Here is a 21,149-nt window from a genome sequence, read left to right as displayed (position 1 = left end):
AATAGAGAGGAACCCCATTTTATCACCATATGAGTAGAGGGTGAGATCTTGACAATGAATTTATATCTCAAACTGAGCTAGACTGGGAGGCTTGAGAATAGACAGCCACAAGCCAGAGAACTATCATTTCACAAGGCTCAGCCCTGGGACAAGAGACAGCCCTGGGACACTTAAAAATGGAAGGACAGATGCTGACAAGCTGACACTGCAGGCTACAGGAGGGTTGGCTCAGGGGGTTAAGTGAATAAGCTCAGCTTTGGTGGCTGGAGCAAGTGAGTCAACAGAAATAACCACACAGTCTAATAGCTCTGAGCGTGGGCTCCAACTCTGCACTCACCTATCTGCTAGTCATTACCACAGAACCCAAGAACTCTGAAGTGCATCCCTCACCTCATGGTGAAAGCATCGGGAATAGTACATAAATCTTGAACATATGAATGCAGGTCTTTCCTCTGTACACATCTCAAAGCTGTAGCTGCTACTTATGTATCTGACACATTTGAGAGATTTCCCCTGCTAGAACACTGGCCACCCTCTTAACTATAACCTTGGAAGTCTCAAAGAGCAAGAAAATTCACCAAGCCCAGACTGCTAAGCTAACTATGACCAGCAGAGGTCTATGGTACACAAAGAAAGTTATATTAGTGGAGGCACTTTTGGTGGATCATCCAGATTCCCACAGGCTAGGAGAGAGGAGGAGGAGAATCAAATCAAGATACTGCAGGGAGAGAGAGAGAGAGAGAGAGAGAGAGAGAGAGAGAGAGAGAGAGAGAGAGAGAGAGAGAGAGAGAGAGAGAACAGACTCAGAGCTGCAGAGATCTTCCAAAATGTAGGCAGAAAGGGAAAGTGGCCCATGGAAGGGCAGCCCGAAAGCATCTTGGGCAGCAAGGCCAATGGACTTCACGTAAGGTAACCAGGTAACCGGGCAACTAAGCTGAGGGAGGGAAGACTTAGAAGTGTTGAACTACAAGTAAGAGTATGTGCATGTTCGCAGTGGGAGACTTTGAAGAGCCCAGCCACTGAGCCAGTAAGGCAGGTTAAAATGAGCTAGTGTGTGTGTCTTTCATCCATGCATCCAAGAGAGCCTAGGCAGGCACATAGACCCCACATACCTCCCCCACACCTCATACATATCAAACTAGTAAAGGACTCCAGTACTTCATTCCCCACTGCCCTCTATGCTCCCTGTTTTTATTTGTTTTTTCTCTGTATGTGTATATACACATTTATGTGTTGCACGTGTGTGTCAAGATGCATGTGTATGAATGTATGTGGAGGCTACAGATAAAAAACAAGACCTACCTTATTGTTTTGGGAGCTTTTTTCTTGTTAGTGGTGGTGTTTGGTTTTTTGTTTGGTTTGGGATTTTTGTTTGTTTGTTTGAGTCAGAGTCTCACACTGAAACTGGAACTCATGCACAGGACCAGATGGGCCTCAGAGATGATCTCATCTTCACTCTCGAGCCCAGCCCACCCCGGTGCTGGGATCACAGGCAGGAGCTTCTGCTGCCTGTGCTGGAGATGAAGCCTGCTCATTGTGCTGGTCCTAATGGCTCTGCTGACTGAGTCATCACTCTAGCCTGTTTTTATTTTTTCCTTTTCACATCAATTTTAGCAGCAAATTTTGATTTTTTTAAAAAAGTTTTTTGCCATTCATACATTCTTCTAGTTTTATGCTTTTTCACTGTTAGATAATGATTTTCGTTTGTCTTGCCTTTCCCACCATGTTTCCCCCTCCATCCCACTTGCTATACTTTTAATTATTTTCTTTTTTTAAAAACTTGCATGTATCTGTTATGTTTTGTTTAGTGTGTGCTTGTTTCAACACACATGCTACAGTGTTCATGTGGAAGTCAGACATGCAGAAATCGGTTCCCTCTCTTTACGATGTGGGTCCCAGGGATCAAGCTCAGATTGCCAGGTGCTGCAACAAGCACGCTTACTCCCTGTGCCTCCGTGCTAGGCTTTTATATTTGATCTTTTAACTTGGTTTTTCAACTCTGTCTTGATTGTGAACCCACGCTCCTGAGTTGTATGCAATCGCGTGTTCTCTTCGGTTCCCTTTTATTATGTTATTTATCCAACTGTCTTTTCCTTTTGTTTTTAAATCTTGCTTCTCCTCCATTTTTCCTTTTGCCAGTTTTCTTCATTTCATCCACTTATCATTTTTATAATTATTTAAAACAATTCTTTACAGCATATTCAGAATTAGTCTTCCCATTACTGCTTTATGGTCATCAGTGATTAAGTGGACTGGATCTAATCATAACCAATCTATTTTAGTATATTTCTATATCCTGTAAGATGCTGTTTGCTTTCTACACTGAGTAGCAGTGGGGATGGTGCCTTCAAAGAAAATGTCCCTAGATAAAACTACAAATCTAAACATACAAATGTATAACATATACACAAAGAATATTGAGGTATCGTGGGTCCATTAAAATATCCTGACTTTCCAGCCCCTGAATTAAAAGATAGTTAAAATGCTGAAAGAAAATTCCAAAAGTTTAGTAGTAGAAATGATTAGTGGCCTGAAATATAACATAAACATGCAGATCCATCATTTCAGAACCTGGAGAGAAAAATCAGCAAGAGAAGAAAAAAATCGAAAGTGGATGCTTCAATCCTACTTAGTAGGGGGAACAAAATAATCATGAGAGATAGACAAAGGGAAAGACCTGGGAAGGAGAGAGGAGAGGGAGAGAAAAAGGGGAGCAGGATCAGATGTGGGAAGAGACAGCAGAGTACAGAAAGGGTCAGGAAATTGAACAGAAATATGTACAGTGTGATATGTGGAACTGGGGGGTAACCACTAGAAAGTCCCAGATGCCAGGGAAGTAAGAGGTTCCCAGGACCCAACAGGGATGACATTACCCAAAATACCCAACACAGGGGAGAAAGAACCTTTAGAGACCCTATCCACTGGATAGACATGGCCCCCAGTTGAGGGATGAGGCCACTCACCCACCTCAAAATTTTTAACCCAGAATTATTCCTTTCTAAAGGAAATGCAGAGACAAAATATGGAGCAGAGACTGAAGGAAAGGCCACCAAAAGACTGCCTCACCTAGGGATCCATCCCATCTGCAGACACCAAACCCCCAACTATTGCTAATTCCCAGAAGTGCTTGCTGACAGGAGCCTGGTATAGCTGTCCCCTGAGAGGCTCTGCCAGCACCTGACTAATACAGATGCGGATACTCACAGCCAAACATCAGACTGAGCCCTGAAAGAGTTAGGGGAAGAACTGAAGGAGCTGAAGAGGATTGCAACCCCATAGAGCTCCCAGGGACTAAACCACCAACCAAAGAGTAAGGGGATGCTAGAGGGGGTTGAGGTGGGAATGCAGGGGTAAGGGGGGGAAGCACCCTCATAAAGGCAAAGGAAAGGGAGGATGGGATGGGGGTTGTGGAGGGGAAACTAGTTAAGGGAGGAAACATTTGAAATGTAAATAAATAAAATAACCAATAACATATGGATAAAAATCATCATATTATAAACAAGGTCAGAAAAAAATCTAGATTTAAGAAACTACATGAAATACTTGAAATTTTCAAGAAAGAAAGAAAACACACAATGGAAAGCACCAATAGTATACTTGAGCAACCAGAAGAGAGGATGTAAGGGATGAGGACACAGTTGAGCAAATGGTACACTGAAACATCATAAGGATAAATAGATGGACACAGCCATATCTAAGACTGCTGGGATACACTCAAGAAACCAGCCTGGGTCCATAGGATAGGAGCTGAGACAAGAACTAAAGTCTCAGGAAATACATGTGTGTATGTACCACACACACACACACACACACACACACACACACACACACACGCTGAAAATAAAGCACTTAAGAAACCGTGGATTAATATTGTGAAAAGTGATCACCTCACTAAAAGCAGTCTACAGACTCAATGCAATCTTACCGAAGTTCTAAGACCATTCTTATTCACAGAAAAAGAAAAACATAGACTTAAAATTCATATGGAAACACAAAACAGAAAGCCACAGAAATCCTGAGCAAAATAAATAATGCTGGAAGCATTTTATTATCATCATACCTGATATGAAGTTATACTACAAAGCTATAGCAATAAAAACAACATGGTACTAGTGCAAAACCAGACAAACAGCTGAGCGGAGTAGAGGACCAAATATAAACCCACACATCCACCACCACATGAATTTTGACAAATGTTTTAAAAACAATACTGGAGAAAAGATGCTTCTTTAACAAACAGTGCAAGAAATATACAGTATCCACATACAGAAGAACAAAACCAGATCTCTCATTTCATTCTGCACAAAAATCAGCTCTAAGTGGACCAAAGATTTTAGCGTAAAACTTGAAACTCTGAAGCTGTTAAAGAAAAGGTAGGACTGGGTGGATAGCTTAGTCCAATGTTCTCAACCTCCCTAATGCTGAGACCTTTTAATACACTTCCTCGTGTTGTGCTGACCTGCCAACCATAAAATCATTTTTTTTGCTACTGTTATGAATCATTATGTATATATCTGATATGCAACCCCCAAAGGGGTCATAACCCACAGGGTGAGAACTGCTGGCTTAAGTCAGAAAAGTACAAGCACAAATGCCTGAGTTTGATCCCCAGAGCCCACATAAAATAACCTGGTTGTCATGGCACACACTCATAATCTCAGTACTGGTGAGCCAGTGTCATTGGAGTAATGGGATTCACATGGCACTCAGCCTTGCCTACCAGGTGAATCCTAAGCTAGTTAAAGAGCCCCCCTAAATTAATCCCGCAAAACAACAACAAAAACAAAAAACAAACCAAAACAACAACAAAACCCAAAAGCTTTTCTTCTGGTGTACCACTGATGATGCCACTGTCATCATGGGCTACAGGGGTGTCCTTGATGCTAAGATCCACATCTTTGACTTGGGATGAAAGAAGGCAAAAGCTGAATTCCCACTTTGTGGCTACATGGTGTCAGATGAATGTGAACAGCTCTCTTCTGAAGCACCAGAGGTTGCCAGTATCAGCACAACAAATACATGAGTAAAAACGTAGCAAGAATAGCTAGCTTTCATATCCCTGAGGCTCATCCTTGCCATGTCATCCAAACCAACAGGATGTTGTCCTGTGCTGGGGCTGGCAGGCTCCAGACAGGTATGTGTGGCACCTTCAGGAACCCACAGGGCACAGTGACCAGGGTTCACACTGGCCAGGGTATCATCACCTACACCAAGCTGCAGAATAAGGAACATGTGATTGAGGCTCAAGTTCCCTGGTCAGCAGCTCCACATCTCAAAGAGGTGGGGCTTCCCCGGGTTTAATACAGATGAATTTGAAGACATGGTTGCTGAGAAGTGGCTCATTCCTGATGGCTGTGGGGTCAAATGTATCCTCATCATGGTCCCCTGAACAAGTGGAGAGCCCTGCATTCCTAAGGACTTCCACAGTGCTCTCCTGTACCCTACCAAATCTTGTTCAGTCTGAAAAAAAAAAGGAATGAAAAAAATGGCACTTGCTGAAGGCTATCTAAGACTGTCCTCTAGCCTCCACATGCATGCACACAGTGACACACATACACAGTACACACATAGGGCAAGGAGGCAAAACACTTCAAGATTCCAGCTAAGGCAAGGAGTTTCTCGATGGTACTTAAGCCACTCAAGAATTAAACTCAAAACAACTGACAAATAGAATCCCATGAAATCAAAAGGCTTGTATACAGAAAACAGCTACTTCTGTGAAAAAAAAAACAGCCTAGCCTACACAATGATAGAAACATCTTTCCTAGCTGTATGTATGACAGAGAATTTATATCTAGATTATTAAAAGTTCAAAAACTATGCAAGAAATCAAACAACCCAATCAATAAATGGGCTAAAAACAAAAAATGAAAAGACAGTTCTCAAAGCAGTAAACACAAATGGCTAATAACATTTTAAAGTGTTCAGCTTCACAAACCATCAGAGAAATTGAAGTCAACTATATTGGGATCCCATCTTGTCACAGTCAGAATGTCAGTCATTAAAAAACCTATAATCAAAAACACTGGCAGGGATATATGCAAATGTGAGATCGTACACATTGCTAGTGGCAATGTAAACTATTCTAGCCATTATGGAAATTAATATGGAGGTTTCCAAAAAGAGCCTAACACTTATCTTCCATATGATCCATCTATAGCAGTCCTCAGAATTTACTCAGAAGACTTTTAGGTTGACATGTCATGGAGAAACACACACATCAATGTTAAATGCAGCAGTATTTATAGTAGCTAAAGTATGAAACCAATGTAAGTATCTAACAAATGAGAAATGGATAAGGAAAATGTAACACACATACATGCACACGCACACGCGCAGACATACACACACAAACACACACACACACACGCGCGCGCGCGCGCGCACACGCACACCTTTTTTAACCAACAAAAGTTACACCATTTTCATGAAATTATGCAGCTGGACATAATTATATCAAACAAAGTAAGCTAACACAGACAAATACACGTCACTTCTGGTTCCTAGATTTTATATAGATATACAAACTCATGAATATATACATATACGTAAGACTTGAAAGTAAAGGAGTCTAAGGACCAATGCAGAGGAAGAGGTGTGAGAAAAGAGTGAAGGCGTTATAAAGAAGAGTAAGTTCAACAAACAATATATTCATGCATAAAAACATTGAAATACTTTTAAGGTTTGAATGGAGGTACCCTCCATGGTGAAAAAAAGCCATTCTCAGAAGCCATATGATCATATGCAAATCCCAGAGCCAGTATGAGCTACCATCCTAGGAGTCATTAGCTGGGTATCCCTGAGCCTCCAAACTAACACAGTACATTTTCACTGCTCTTGGTTGCCTATCATGGGTACATAGTTAGTAAGACCTTATTACTGAGGTGGCCACACATTCTGGTCATACATATTACATAGAGAAATTAAGCTAAAACTGAGGCAGATACTTCCTGCCTGCTTAATAGAGGTGCTATGCAGTCTGCTGAGGGAGAACTGCCATCAACAGTCTAGTCAGCAAGCTGTACTTGGTACACCTTGCATACTATACTATACTATACTATACAGAGCAGGCAAGCAAGATGTGCTCACTGGTGTGACTGATACTGCTATGCGGGTAACCTAACACTTCCTCACTGGATTTGGGGGCGTATTCCTCAGGAGAAAAGTCATGTCTAGGACTATAGACCTGTAAAGCTTGTAGCTAAGGACTGGACAGACAGTTCAGCAGGTCAGATCATTTGCTGTGCAAGCATGTGAACCTGCCTTTGAATACCTATAAGTCATATAAAACGCTGCAATCATGGCTGCATATGCCTATAACCCCAGCATTAGTACCCAGACAAAGGCAGATTCTGAGAGCTCACTGGCCATCTAGACTATCTGAAACAGTAAGCTTTTAGTTTAGTGCAAGATCCTGTCTCAAAGCAAGGCAGAGAGTAGACAAAAACACTTACCATCTTCCTGTGGGCTCCACATTTGCACATATGGAAGCATGCATCCACATACTCACATGCATGTATCACATATATACACCATCATACATACATACAAATGTACACATACATACATACATACATACATACATACATATGAAAAAAAGAAAAAGCTTGTGTCTATGAAGATTATAGACCTTAGTGGAAAATCTATGCTTTGGTTTTGCTAAAGAAATATGATATGCCTATCAAATCACCTTCTAAATCTTTATACTTATGCTACTGTAGTGTTCCTGTCAGCTTTGGCCAAAGAAGCTTCTTTTCTTAGTGGGAGGCAATTTTGCAGGGATGTTCCAAGTGCTGACAACTCATGGCTTATTGAGTGTCTAGCCCTAAAATGAACACCTACTTATGTCCTCTGAGGCTCAGGGAGGTTATCAAAGATGGAAACAATACAGGAGGAAGAGGAGTGACATCAAGTGCTGTCTTTGGGAAATGACATGGCAATCCTGACATGTCATGATTGTGTTACAGCTCTGAGTTCACGTGAAAGGTATCCTGGCAGTTGGGAGTAAGAAATACCACAGTCACACCACACAACAAACCTCACACAAGTGATGTACTGGACATAGGAAGGAAGATGGCTGCCTCTGCTCAGGAGAAACAGTGCAGAACCAGGCAGGAAGGAGGTTTATATAAAGGTTTCTAGGGGTTGCAGGGTGGGGTGAGGTGTGTATTTCCAGGGTTGCCTGGGATTAGAGGGATTTTGTGGCCTGAGCTGGAGGCACACTCAGGGATTGGTATGATTTTGTGACCTCATCGTGGGCCTGGCCACTCTCCAACCTCAAGGGGGTAGAAAAGGGTGAAGGCTGTTAGAGAAGTCTGGGCAGGGCTTAGCTGCCTCTGTCTCAAGGGCTGACATGATTTCAAACAGTTATGTTACCTTCCTCACAAGACCTGCCTGTAAATATTCCATCATGGATGAGGCTGAGGCTGAGGTTCATGAGCCAAAGTACACATGCTCTAAGAAATAACAGCATCCATACTCACACAAACAACTCCAGTTAAACTCGGCGGGCCGTAAACAGAGAAGGGGGAGGAAAGGGAGAAGAGAGACTACACGGAAGTAGGAAGGGGACTCACTGGGGCTAAAGGGACAAAGGAGAGTGAGCATAATCAAAATTCACTATATACATGTATAAAAATGCCAAAGAATTAACCAAAAAGCTTTAAATGAAGAAAATAATTTTTAAACTGTCTTTAAATCAAGTACCATTAAAGTACCTCTAGGTTGGAAAATGTGGTTTATATATGTATTAAACATGAATATGCATATATATATATATTTATATGCCATTCGTCGTGCTTTTAAAGTCAATGACAAATGGAGAGAATAAAAGCTCCTAACGGATACTTGAATGTTGTTCCCTAGTACTATAGAGGCTAACATTGAAGCTGACATTGTATGTGTTAAGCTGATCCCACATACATTAATCTCTGGAAAATGTGTACATGGATAGTGGCGTTGAGAAGTCCATGCTGTGAGCAAACTTCAGACACAAAGCACATTAAATTGCTAAAGTTTGCATGTGTTCTACCATAACTTTTAAAACATAAAAATAACTATACAGTCATAATCATTTTAGTTTCACATGGTTAAGGTATTTTTTTTTACTTTCTAAGATAGTATATATTTAAAATAAAATTAAGAATATTATTTAACCTCCCCCCTTCTTCATTTCCTATACCCCTGATCACGCTTCCTTATCTCAGTGAATCCCCCTTTGACTTTCATGTCTTTTTGTTGTTGGCTTGGTGAATAAATCAACTGAATGAGCACAACTTTACAGGAGTGCAGGTAAAGGTTATTTCTAGCAGCATGAACTGGTAAGTGACTACAGCTCTGAAGAAAATGGCTCTTCCTGCTGTAGCAACTGTTAAGTGCCTACAGTCCCACAGGGAGGGGTGGTGTCTAATGAGCCGCTCTCCTCTGTTAACTGCCTACAAATCCTCAGGGAGATGAGGCCCACCACACTCTATGACAAAGACCCATATTGTGCCGGTAGTCATAGCGGCTAAGAGACTAAAAGAGCAAAAACCACCTTTCTATCTTTAATTTTTTTCTGTTAATATTTGAATAAAAAAATATAGAGTAATTTATATCCTATTTTCAAATATTTTTGTATCATGTATCATACAGCCTGTAGAGATTTCCTTGATATAATCCTAAAAGAATTAAGTGTTAGCTAGATGTAGTGGCACATACATTTAATTCCAGCTCCAGGGAGGCAAAGGTACAGAGATCTCTGGAGTTTGGGGCCAGCCTAGTCTACATAGTGAGTTCTAGGACAGCCATGAATATACAGTGAGACACTACCTCAGAAAAGAAAGGGGGTGTGGGACAGAATAAATGAATTAGGAGTGACTCACACAAGTAGTAGCTTAGTATCATTTTGAAAATAACTTAGACCTCACAGACCCTCAAGAGTCCTGGAACCATTCTCTAGTTATAGTGATCCTAGAGAAATAATGTGCCATCACATTATCTCAAGCCCTCATAATATTCTTTATTTACATTTTATTACGAATTTACTTCTAGGTAAACTTGGTCAATTTGCTGATAATACCAATATATCACTACTCATCAAATTGGAGTACAGATGGCTGTGAAGCACCGTGTGAGTGGTGGGAACTGAACAGAGGTCTTCTACAAGAACAAGTGCTCGTAACCACTGAGCCATCTTTCTAGTCCTCCTCCAATTTTTTATAATATATTTCAAGCTAAGCTACAGATATTAGTACATGTCTCCCCTTCTTACTGTATGTGTGCATTTTTACACACAATATATGTTTCTATACAACTTAATAGATTCAGACAAGTGCTATGCATTTGTGTACCCCACATTTCTCTCTAGATACAGGAAAGGGTTCTCACCTGGGAAAGTCCCCTCCTACCTTTACAGCAATCCTTTACCCATCACCAGTGCCCCATGCACAATAATTGTTCTTTCGGTTTATTTGTCTTCCACACTATATTTGCTTTTTCTAGTACTTTTCTAATTATTAGAGATCAACTGACTTACCATAAAAATGACTATTAAGATGAGGCAGATGCCCACTATGATGAGGAAGGGGATCAGATAGTACTCCAAAGGAAGACTCAGTTCTGGAACTAAGACAACGTGGCCCCTAGAAGAAAGCAAAATTAATAACTGAGAGTTAATAACAATTATCAAATTACATTATATAAAACAAAATATAATGACATGGCCATTAAATTCTAATCTACCCTGCACACCTTATTTTCTAAGATATGATTTACATAGTTTAAGGCAGTGATTCTCAGCCTATGGTTGTGACCCCTTTTGGGGTTGACTGACCCTTTCACAAGGGTCACCCAAGACCATCTGAAAATACATACATTTACATTATGATTCATAAGAGTAGCAAAATTACAGTTATGAAGTAGCAATGAAAATAATTTTATGGTTGGGAGTCACCACATGAGAAACTGTATTTAAAAGGGTTGCAGCATTAGAAAAGTTGAGAACCCCTGATTTAGGGGATGCTTTTTACATTTTTAAGTCTATTTTGCATATTGTTCAGAATAACCCCTGAACAAATATTACTTAACTGAACTATGCGAAAAAAACTTTTGCAATGAACTATGCAAAAATTGTATTTTATATGTAACATCAGCATAAAAAACAATCATAGGGACGGTTCAGAGATGGTTCAGTGGTTAACAGTACTTGCTGCTGTTGCAGAGGACCTGATTTTAATTCCCAGCACCCAAATGATGGTTCACAACCACCCCATAACTCCAGTTATAGGGATTCAACACCCTCTTATGACTTATACAGGCACCAGACACACACATGAGGAACATATACATGTGCAAGAAAAACACAGAGAAAATAAAAATAGTAAACCTTAAAAACAAACAAACAAAAGTAGTAGCACCTTTAGTAGCATGTAATAAAAACCGGCCTCACTCATTATTTCCATCAACGTAAAACTCTTAAAAGTCTGGGGCTGGAGAGAAGACAGCTCAGTGCTTAAGACCACTGGCTGGTCTTGCAGAGCAACAGGGTTCAATTTCTAGCATCTAAATTGGGTGACTCACAACCACCTCTAACTCCAACTACAGAAAACCAAATGTCCACTTATGGCCTCTATGGGCACCAGACATGTACATAGTGCACATACATGTATATAGGCAAACACTTATGAATATAAAATAAAAATAGATCTTTTTTTACAGCTACTCTAGAGCAGCGGTTCTCAAACTTCCTAATTCTGTGACCCTTTAATACAGTTCCTTGTGCTGTAATGATCCCAACCATAAAGTTACTTCATTGTTACTTTGTAACTATAATTTTGCTATAAATCATAATGTAAATAGGTGTGTCCAAGATATCTGATATTTGCAACCTAAAGATTGACAAACCCTGCTCTAAAGTAAATAGTGACACAAATTATATTGCCCCCACCCCCTCATTGTGTACTTCAACCATTGTTCCTGGTCAATAGTCACAGCCCCTGGACCCCTGCATTTATCTATGAGATGTGGAATGAAAAAATCTCATCAAAACATTCCAAAGAGTAATTTCTTGTACATTTCCATGTTCTCCACTGTTTGGCTGAAAGAATTACAGAAATATATATGTTGTGGAGATGGAAATCAGAGAATAATATCACATATATCATTCCTGTTAGATATAACCATGCTGTTGGTTATATCCTATCAGATAAAAACAATGATCAGAATTAAGTTCACTGTGTTTCATGAATAGCCACACTTCACATGGTATAAAAGCACTGCTTTACAGCTCCTTAGTCTAAGGAGAGGTATACAGTGCTCAGCAGTGTGGATGTTCTCTCTACTGGAAGGACTGGAGTACTAGACCAGACAGTGTTAGCCATGTATCCTGCTGCTCACTACTAGGTGGTTTTTTTCCCAAGGTGATGATATAATATTCAGTTAAAGGTAAAGTAATAACCCTTGGTATTTAAAAAAAAAAATGCTTGTTTCTGCACTAACAGAAGTCTTTAGGATTTCATAGTACTTATGAAAAAACATGAATATTTTTACTCCCAAGCTGTTTTTACTGGTATCATTTGTCAAATTTGCATCTAAGGAATTCAACTAAACTGCAACAAATATAAACAGTATCAGGGATTTCTCCCCAATACTGTAAATACCCCCCCCCCAAAACTTACTAGGATTGCTAGAATACAAGTATCACTTTTCAGCAGAAGAGTATAATAAATTATTTTATATGCATTTCTGTAGCTTTGTATAAAATATCTAAATGATAATAATAACAATAGCATTGGTTTAAAAAAAAAAGCAGCATCAGGCCTGGGCCAACCTATTTGATCAACTCTTTTAGCAAAAGATTATCTCAAAAATAATTTTCCAATTTGGGCACAAACCCTCTGCACTGCAATAATGGTACCACTTACATGAGACATTGATCTGCTGGTACATCATGAACACACCCCCACTGACGTGCTATAAATGAACAGTGCTGGGATCTAAAAGCCAGACTGCTCCATAACTAACTTTAACCAATTATAGCTTTTAGTGTCTTTCAGTAGAAGCTTATACTTCATCTATTCTGGTTTTTGGTTTTTTCATGCCCACAACTTACATGGATAGGTTTTTCCCCATATGACAAAACAAACAATCTCCTGTGATTTAATGTGTTCAATTGTTTGGAAATACTTTGCTAGGCAAGAAGAAACAAACTAAAAATGCAAATCAGAAAGTTCCAATGAAGTAGAAATTAACACTTTAGAATAAAAATGCTCTGTTTATAAGTACAAGACTGGCATTCATTACAGACATTCCCAGCCACACTGATTTAGTGGTCTGGAGTTTGAACTTAAAATTCTACAAGTCTTATACATGCTTGCCCATGTTCCAAATCATTTTAGCTATAGTCAAGACATATTATGAGATTCTAAATAAATAGTCTAAAATCGACTAAATATTTTAAGCATCTTGAATTACAGGTTGTCCTGGTGGTTTATTGTTAACTTCATACAAGTTAGAGTTATCTGAGAAGAGAGAACCACAATTGAGAAAATGTCTTTGTAAGACTGGCAAGCCTATGGGGCATTTTATTAACTAGTGATTGATGTGAGAGGGTTCAGCCATTGTGGGTGGGGCTACCCCTAAGGAGGTTGTCCTGGCTGGGGTTTTTAAGAAGTGGGCTGAGTCAGCCATTAGGAGCAAGCCAGTGGACAGTGATGCCTCAGGACACCTGTTTCCAGGTTCCTGCCTTGACTTTTCTCGGTGGAGGACTGTAACTTGGAAATGTAAACAAAATGAACCACTTCCACCCCAAATTATCTTTGGTCATGGTGTTTTATCACAGCAATGCAAACTTAACTAAGTTACAAAGTCAGCAGATATTCAAGATAAAGTTCTTTCTTAGCCAAACTGCTAATGGTAGAGCTTGTGACAGCAATTACTCACTGTTGAGAACTGCTTCCTTTCCATTTTTGTATCTGCCAGAGCTGAACCTACGGATTCACCCTAGGTTAATCTCAATTTTTGAGGAGGTGTGGGAAGAGGTATTTAAATAATTGTTAGTTTTTAGTAACTTCTCACCACATTGCTTTCTGTGACCATGCTCAAATACTGTAAATGCCAAAGGCTTTGCAGCTCATGTTTGCTGTTTTAGGTCAAGAACTGTGTAATGGAGGAAATAAGGTCTATCCTCCCTTTGTGTGTTTTCAAGCTAATTTCAAACCCAACACCAAGTTCTACATAGCAAAACAACAACTTGTTAATTTCCCAACGCCTTGTTGACACATACACAACTTTCACTTATCTCCTTCTGATAATCAGTATCAGCCAATTACAGAGCTTTTCGAACCACACAACAAAGTCTTCTTGCCATACACTTATCAAAAAAACCATCTGATCAACTCAAGTATTGGACACTGATGTGCATGCTGGAAACTGAACTCATGTCTTTGACAAGATCAGTATACCATCTTAATCTCTGAGCCATTTCTCCAGTCCCACAATATGTTATTATTCTTATCAGTGGTTAAATAACTAGACAGTGGCATTAAAAATTAAAGTAAAACTGATACTTTCTTAATATGATTAAAACCCAGAAAACTATTTTGAAACAAGTTATCTCATTAATGAATAAGGCAGATTCTCTACTAGTTCGTTTGGTGTTAAAGGTATTTCCAATGCATTTAGATGACAGAAAGCAAGTTGAAGAAGAAAAATTAGGAAAGGTAAAGCTGTTCATATTTGTAATGGAAAAATTATTATCAACCATAAATAATTTTGGCAATTACAGATTAACATTACCATAGAATATAACTTTCATTTATCCAAGTAAGTTCTTCATAATAAATGTAAAGAAATAGGAGAGTCTACTAGTAATTGCAAACAATAAAATATCTTGTCATAAACTTAAAAAGAAACTATAAAATGGAAAGTTTATCTTTTTAGTAACACTGATGCCAACATTAGTAATATTCTATAGCATGAACATACTTTTAATACATAATCTAATGTGCATTTAATACAAAATACAAATCAAATAAAAACATTTTTTACCACATAGTAGCTTGTATTAAGAGACCATTTAATACAATCTATTAGCATATTATAAAACAATCTTTTCCAGGCCAATCAGGGCAACATAATGAGACCTTGTCTCTAAATAAATAAGCAAGTATCGATGCAACTAATATTATATAATTCTATTCTACAATAAGGAACAATCTGAAGTTACAAAATGTTTTTAATGTTCATTACTTACCCTTTTTCATATGTGAATTCATCTTTCAGGGAATTTGCTGATGATTCACCAATAAAGACAGATGGAATGTCAATTTTCTTTAATGTATCGACTGTGTAAAAGAAAGGTAAGCTTATGTGTAGCAAGGCAATACTTAAGGGTCTCTCTAAGAGCAGCAAATGCAATTAGAAACAATTATACCCAAATTATGCTTACTGCTTGATCTTTCAGACTGTACATTACACTTACCATAAAGGTGTTCCTAAATGCCACATGACATTACAAAGGTAAGGCTTTTCATGTATGCGTTCACTTAGTTCTCTGAATAGTCTTACAAGGTAAAGACATAATTTTTATCTTTGATATTTTCATTTGGCTTACTCTTCTACAGAAAAAAACTAACTATTAAAGAACAAAGAAAAGGGCAAAAATCTTAGCCTTCTTCCACACATAACTTGATTCCTAAGTACGGATGAAAGTGTAGTTTATATACCCATTTCCAGGACAGAAACAAGCCACCAGTGTAAGAAGTCTCCACTCAGAGACATCTAACAGGGAGCCCCATGTTTCTGGCTCTCAAGGGTGACAGATTACCTGGCATGAGGCAAAGAGCTAAGGAGTTCAAGTTCCTCCTAGAGGTCACAGCAGGGCTACCCAAGAAACTTGACCCTGACCTCAGTATTTAAAACAAAAATAAAATGCCACCAAAAAAGAATTTTTTTAAAAGACAATTCCCCACTATTCAGGCATGGAAATAAAATAATCGGAAACCCAAATAAAAACAATCTTTTAGGTGAAGGATTTGATGGTGACAGATTATTTAGGGCTGTGTTCCAAAGTCTTTCAATGTCTGCATAGCAGCTGTGGGTCTCTATATCTGTTTCCATCTGCTGCAGGAAGAAGCTTCTCTGATGATGGGTGAACAAGGCACTGCTCTATAAGCATAGTAGAATATCATTAAGAGTCATTTTATTACATTTTTTCTTTTATTTTGAGACTAGTATTTTTCGCTTTATCTTAGGGCCCTAGGCTATCTAGTCTCAGGTTTTGGTCCCCCAAGCAGTGTCTGGTATGATCTCAGTCTCTGGGTAATTGGTTGTTTAGCACCATTGCCCTAGAATATCCTGCAGACAGGATACTGTATGAGGAGGTGGGAAAAGTGCACCAGGCAGAGGGGATATGGAGGACAAACAAGGCCCTCTAAAGCAACATGCGTAAAGCTCACACAAACTCTCAGGGCCTGCATGGGTCTGGCACCAGGTTCATGTTCTCTCTCTCTCTCTCTCTCTCTCTCTCTCTCTCTCTCTCTCTCTCTCTCTCTCTTTCTCTCCCCCCCCTCCCATATGTGTGTGTGTGTGTGTGTGTTAAAGTTAGGTGGATAAGGAAGGGGAGATGCTCTGGAAGGACTTGGGCCTTAGTAGGCCCCAAGACAACTGACTCCATGATCAAAGTAACCTTTAGCCTGTAAAAACTCAGCATGTTGACAGTACCACCTGCCAAAACTAAAACAAAGACCTAATCCATCAAAGTCCATAGTTCTGGGAAAGTCTCTAAATGTACTAACCTTGCTTTTTGGCTTCTGTAGTTTTGCTTCTGGCTATTTGTTCTTGTTAACTCAAGTATGTCAACCCAGAGCATGGTTTTTATGGTTAATAGCTCACACTGAGAAAAGTTTGGGACTACACTGGGATCTTGAACAATAAATAATAATACTAAATAATAATGACTTTCTATTGCTTTAAACCCATCTCTAGTGAATACTCCACAACAATTATGGCTTCCAATTTAGTGTTTTTTATGGGATTCCTGGGTGTCTGACTGATTAAGTGAGTCTCTGATTCTTGTGCCTTCTCTTGGGCTCTTTTCCTTCTGTTGGTTTGTCTTATCCAACTTTGATGTGATATTTTTTGTTTTATTTTATCTTGTCATATTTTTGGATGGATGGATGAATGGATGGATAGATAGAAGGAAGGATAGAAGGAAACCTAGACACTAGAGTAAAAGTTAACAAGTGAATGCCTTCTGCCTGCAGGGAGAGGGAAAATCAGTTTTCAGTGGGTTATTTCTACCACTCCAGGAGAGGCCTCCTATTCATATCAACACATAACTGAACTCCACAGATTCTGTATCTGCTTTTATTTGGTTTCAGTTTGGTGGGGGGGGGGGGGCCAGTTTGTTTTCTTGGTTGGGAGGCGTGTTATTGTATGGGATTCTGCTTATATTTTGAGAAAGAACTTAAAGTTGGATGGGCCGGGAAGGGGAGAGGGTCTGGAAGGACTTGAGGGAGGAAAATTATGAACAAATATATTTAAATTTAAAATTTTTAAAATAATAAAATATAACATTTTATATTATTATTTATATGATTATAATTTTACAATATAATAAAATAATCTGATAACAACAAAACCAAGTCTTTTTAATGTTACTAAAAAGCAGTTTCACTATCTGTGAGTCAATCAAGGAAAAGTAGTTTTGTTTGTTTGTTTGTAAGAAGGAAGTTAGTTCTCTTTCTCTGCTTGCTCTCACTCTCATTAGCAAGTCTTTTCTTTCACTGGCATTAGAGCCTACTTCTGGAGGATTCCAGCACATAGTAAAGACCAGCTGAGCCATCCAGTCCCATGGACTGAACTGGATTCTTGGACCTTCCATTGGTAGACAGCCATTTTGGACTAGCTGGACTAGCCTGGAAGCCATTCTAATAAATCTTCTTTCTATATATAGAAAGATTCATTCTATACATTCTTTTCCTCTAAAGACCCCTGACTAATACTAATACTAGTACTAATACTTCTCTTTCACTTTATTGAGGCCGGGTCTTTTTTGTTGTTTCTGCAGGGCCATGTACTCCAGGCTAGCTGGCTCACAGGCTTCTGACTGATTCTCCTGTCTCTGCTTCCCATTTCATTGTAGGAATGTTGGGATTACCAATGCAAATTACTACACCTTGTATTTCATATCAGTTTGATCTCAGTACTTTTAACCAATGAGTCATAACACCAACCCCTAAATCTTATTCTAACAGAGCTTAGAATTATAATCCCTTTGTAAGAAATTTTATTCTTCCATGAAGATACTATGATAAAGTGGAAAGACTTGATGTGAGGCTATTGACTCACAATTATTAGAAATAATATTTTCTGAACTATGATATCAAAAACAATACAGAATCATCCTCATTTTAATAAGATGCTTGAGTTTGAATTAGAATTCTGGCCAAAGGATGCCCTTTTTTTTTTTTTTTTTTTTTTTTTTTTTGCCAGTAATATATACAGATCGCCAATGTAACTCACTTAGGATGTACCAACTGAGATTTTTTTTAAAAATTAAAAGAAAATATTTTTAAAAGGTGATTGATAGAATATAATCAAATCTTCAGTATCTTTTGCACAACAAAGAAAATCAGTAGACTTTGAAGAAACAGCCTTTAGAATGGCAGAAAATACTTGCAAGCTAAAAGTCTGACAATATAAGGAAATCCAAAAATCTTACTAGCAAAAAAAGTCTAAATACTCTGATTCTGAAATGGGCAAGAGGCCCAAGTGAACATTTCTCCAAAGCAGTTCTGTTGTGCTAGCCACAAGTTTTCATTATGTATTTCAAAAACAAAAGAAAATGCTTAAAATGTTTTGCCACTGAGAACTAATAAATGATCAAGATGATGCCTAAGTAATGTATACATGTTATAGGTTTCATGAGAGAACAGCATCATCTTATTTGATGCATAACCCCACTTCTCTCAGAAGTCTGGTGCTGCCCATGACACGGTTGTCAAGCTGCGCTGAAATGCTAGGACTTGTTAGAGGCTGTTTTGCAGACTCCATAATCACCACAGTCCTGACTATGAAATCACTCAATATAAATAAAGAACACATTAGATTTGAAATATAATTTTGCCTTATCATATTAGAGGTAAGAAAAGACAATAGCAAAACACTTTCCTTAGGACATAAGACTGATCTGTTAATAAATAAAATATCTGCTACTTATTAAAGATGGGGCTCTTTAGAGTCCTAAATATATTCCAGTATACCATCTCAGTCTATAACTTTATGTGACCTTTTGTTCCAAGAAAACTCTGTTCTACCTTTGCATATATAAATCATTAAAAGTTCAATAGTGAGAGACATACTGGCATATAACTAAAAGTAAATAAAAGATCTTATAACCATGAATGTGGCCAATAAACAATTGCAATTAGAGATATTTTATTAAAGATTAGACACCATAAAGGGGGAATGAGAAAAATAGGGGTAGATTTTAACTGGGGAGGGAAAGGGAAGGTACTACAGAGAGAGAGAAAGGAAGGAGAGTCAAATAACACTATGGAGGTTTCAAAATCCCATAATGAAACACATGCTTTTCCAAAAACATATACATAATATTTGTGCACATGCACACATACACATAGAAATACACACACACACACACACACACACACACACACATCACACATAGTGACAATGCTCTCCCCAAACCATAGTCTATCTAACAGGAACCCCAGTGCCAGATGTCAAAACCCCACCTCAAGATGTTGCTCAAGGTGGTCTAAGAGATTCCTCCAAACAATATAGGTGATTTTCATTGCCCTTATTTGGCTCCCAGAGCTTAAATATAGTACCAAAAGATACTATGCAGGCTGCCAAGAGGGAAGGGGAAGCAATCAACAATCCTCTTCAGCTATAAAGTCTAGGAGCCACAACAACTACTGTCCAGGAAGGCATCCTCAACGGCACAACAGTGACACATTTAACCAGGGGATAACAAACTGCTGTCTAATTGGACTTAAAAGCTACTCAATAGCATAGAATATTCATGCATGGCACTGCAAACCTAGCCAGTGACTCGTGGCTGGTGAAGTCATGGACTCTAGTGGAGAATCTATAACTGCCACTTTCCTAAAACACCATAATTTCTAACTGCATTGTAAATACTTATCCTTAAACCCACAGGTAAGTGTAGCTTTCACCCCTCATCAAAGAAGCTTCTTTCTGCAGCAGATGGAAGCTACTATAGACATCCACAACTGGTCAAAATACAGAGAGCATAAGAGTCAATGGAGTACCCAACCTCAACTGATACATCTACAACACAACCACTTTACTTAAGGTTCAAGGAAATCAAGTAAGGAGGAGCAGAAAGACTCTAAAGGACTGGCCAGGATGCCTGCTGCAAGCTAGTATCTTCTATACAAGACAGGAGAACTGTACCCAGGAAATTGCAACAATTTGGTTGCCCAAACAAGACCCACACAATGACAATGACAGATTAACACATCATCACTGATGAGAAACATTTCACAAGGTTCCACCTCTACATGAAAAGCTACAGACAATCAATGACATCTAAGAGAGAAAGAAGAAGTTGTCTCCATGATAAGCCCCTGATAGGTTACCCAGTCTCCAGCAGTCATCCCTAACCACATGTACATACAAACAACACTAAACACACTAGCAGTGTGTAAAACAATAGCAAGTAAAAGAGAAAAAATCATGAATCTGAGAGAGGGGAACACAAGAGATGTTCAAGAGATGAGAGAGGGGTCGAAATTATGTAAATACAGAACACATACATAAAGTTCTCAAAAAAATTAATTAAAAAACGCTGAGTTGTGGAAACTAAATTGAGTGAAGGATACAGCTTGAAAAAAAAAAAAACCAACCAAGCACTGAATCATGGCACTGAAAGCAAGAGCAGGCTGGTGCAGATCTCTGCAAGTTCATTGTGCTGTGTAGTACCCTATCTCAAAACAAAAACAAACAAATAGAATCATTGAAAAATGCTGCTTGGCTCATTAAAGTTGGCTCATCTTCCCCATTTAAAGTAATATTTGGAATAAGAAAATGTTATTTCAAATAAAAACTATGAGTATATCCATGTGATGTAAAAGGCTATCTGATATAAGAAAGCATATGTGAGGCTGGCCATTTATGGTATA

At 38.7% G+C, this 21,149-nt stretch overlaps 1 protein-coding gene and 1 pseudogene across 2 annotated transcripts in view; one reads left to right on the top strand and one right to left on the bottom strand.

The window, feature by feature from the left end:
- Rnf13 (ring finger protein 13) overlaps positions 1–21,149 on the bottom strand; it is an 85,803-nt gene that overhangs the window by 14,899 nt on the left and 49,755 nt on the right. For both annotated transcript variants that reach the window (XM_034500440.2, XM_076932413.1), the window contains 2 exons: positions 15,233–15,323; positions 10,517–10,622 (listed from right to left, as the gene is read on the bottom strand). In XM_034500440.2, coding sequence (XP_034356331.1) covers positions 10,517–10,622; positions 15,233–15,323 — 197 coding nt within the window. The remainder of the gene's footprint in view (positions 1–10,516; positions 10,623–15,232; positions 15,324–21,149) is intronic.
- LOC117706747 (large ribosomal subunit protein uL16-like) lies at positions 4,859–5,616 on the top strand (annotated as a pseudogene).

Source organism: Arvicanthis niloticus, chromosome 4 (assembly GCF_011762505.2).
Source record: "Arvicanthis niloticus isolate mArvNil1 chromosome 4, mArvNil1.pat.X, whole genome shotgun sequence".
NCBI lineage: Eukaryota > Metazoa > Chordata > Mammalia > Rodentia > Muridae > Arvicanthis > Arvicanthis niloticus.
The sequence above is the reverse complement of the archived record's forward strand: the minus strand, read 5'-3'. Positions and strand labels throughout refer to the sequence as shown.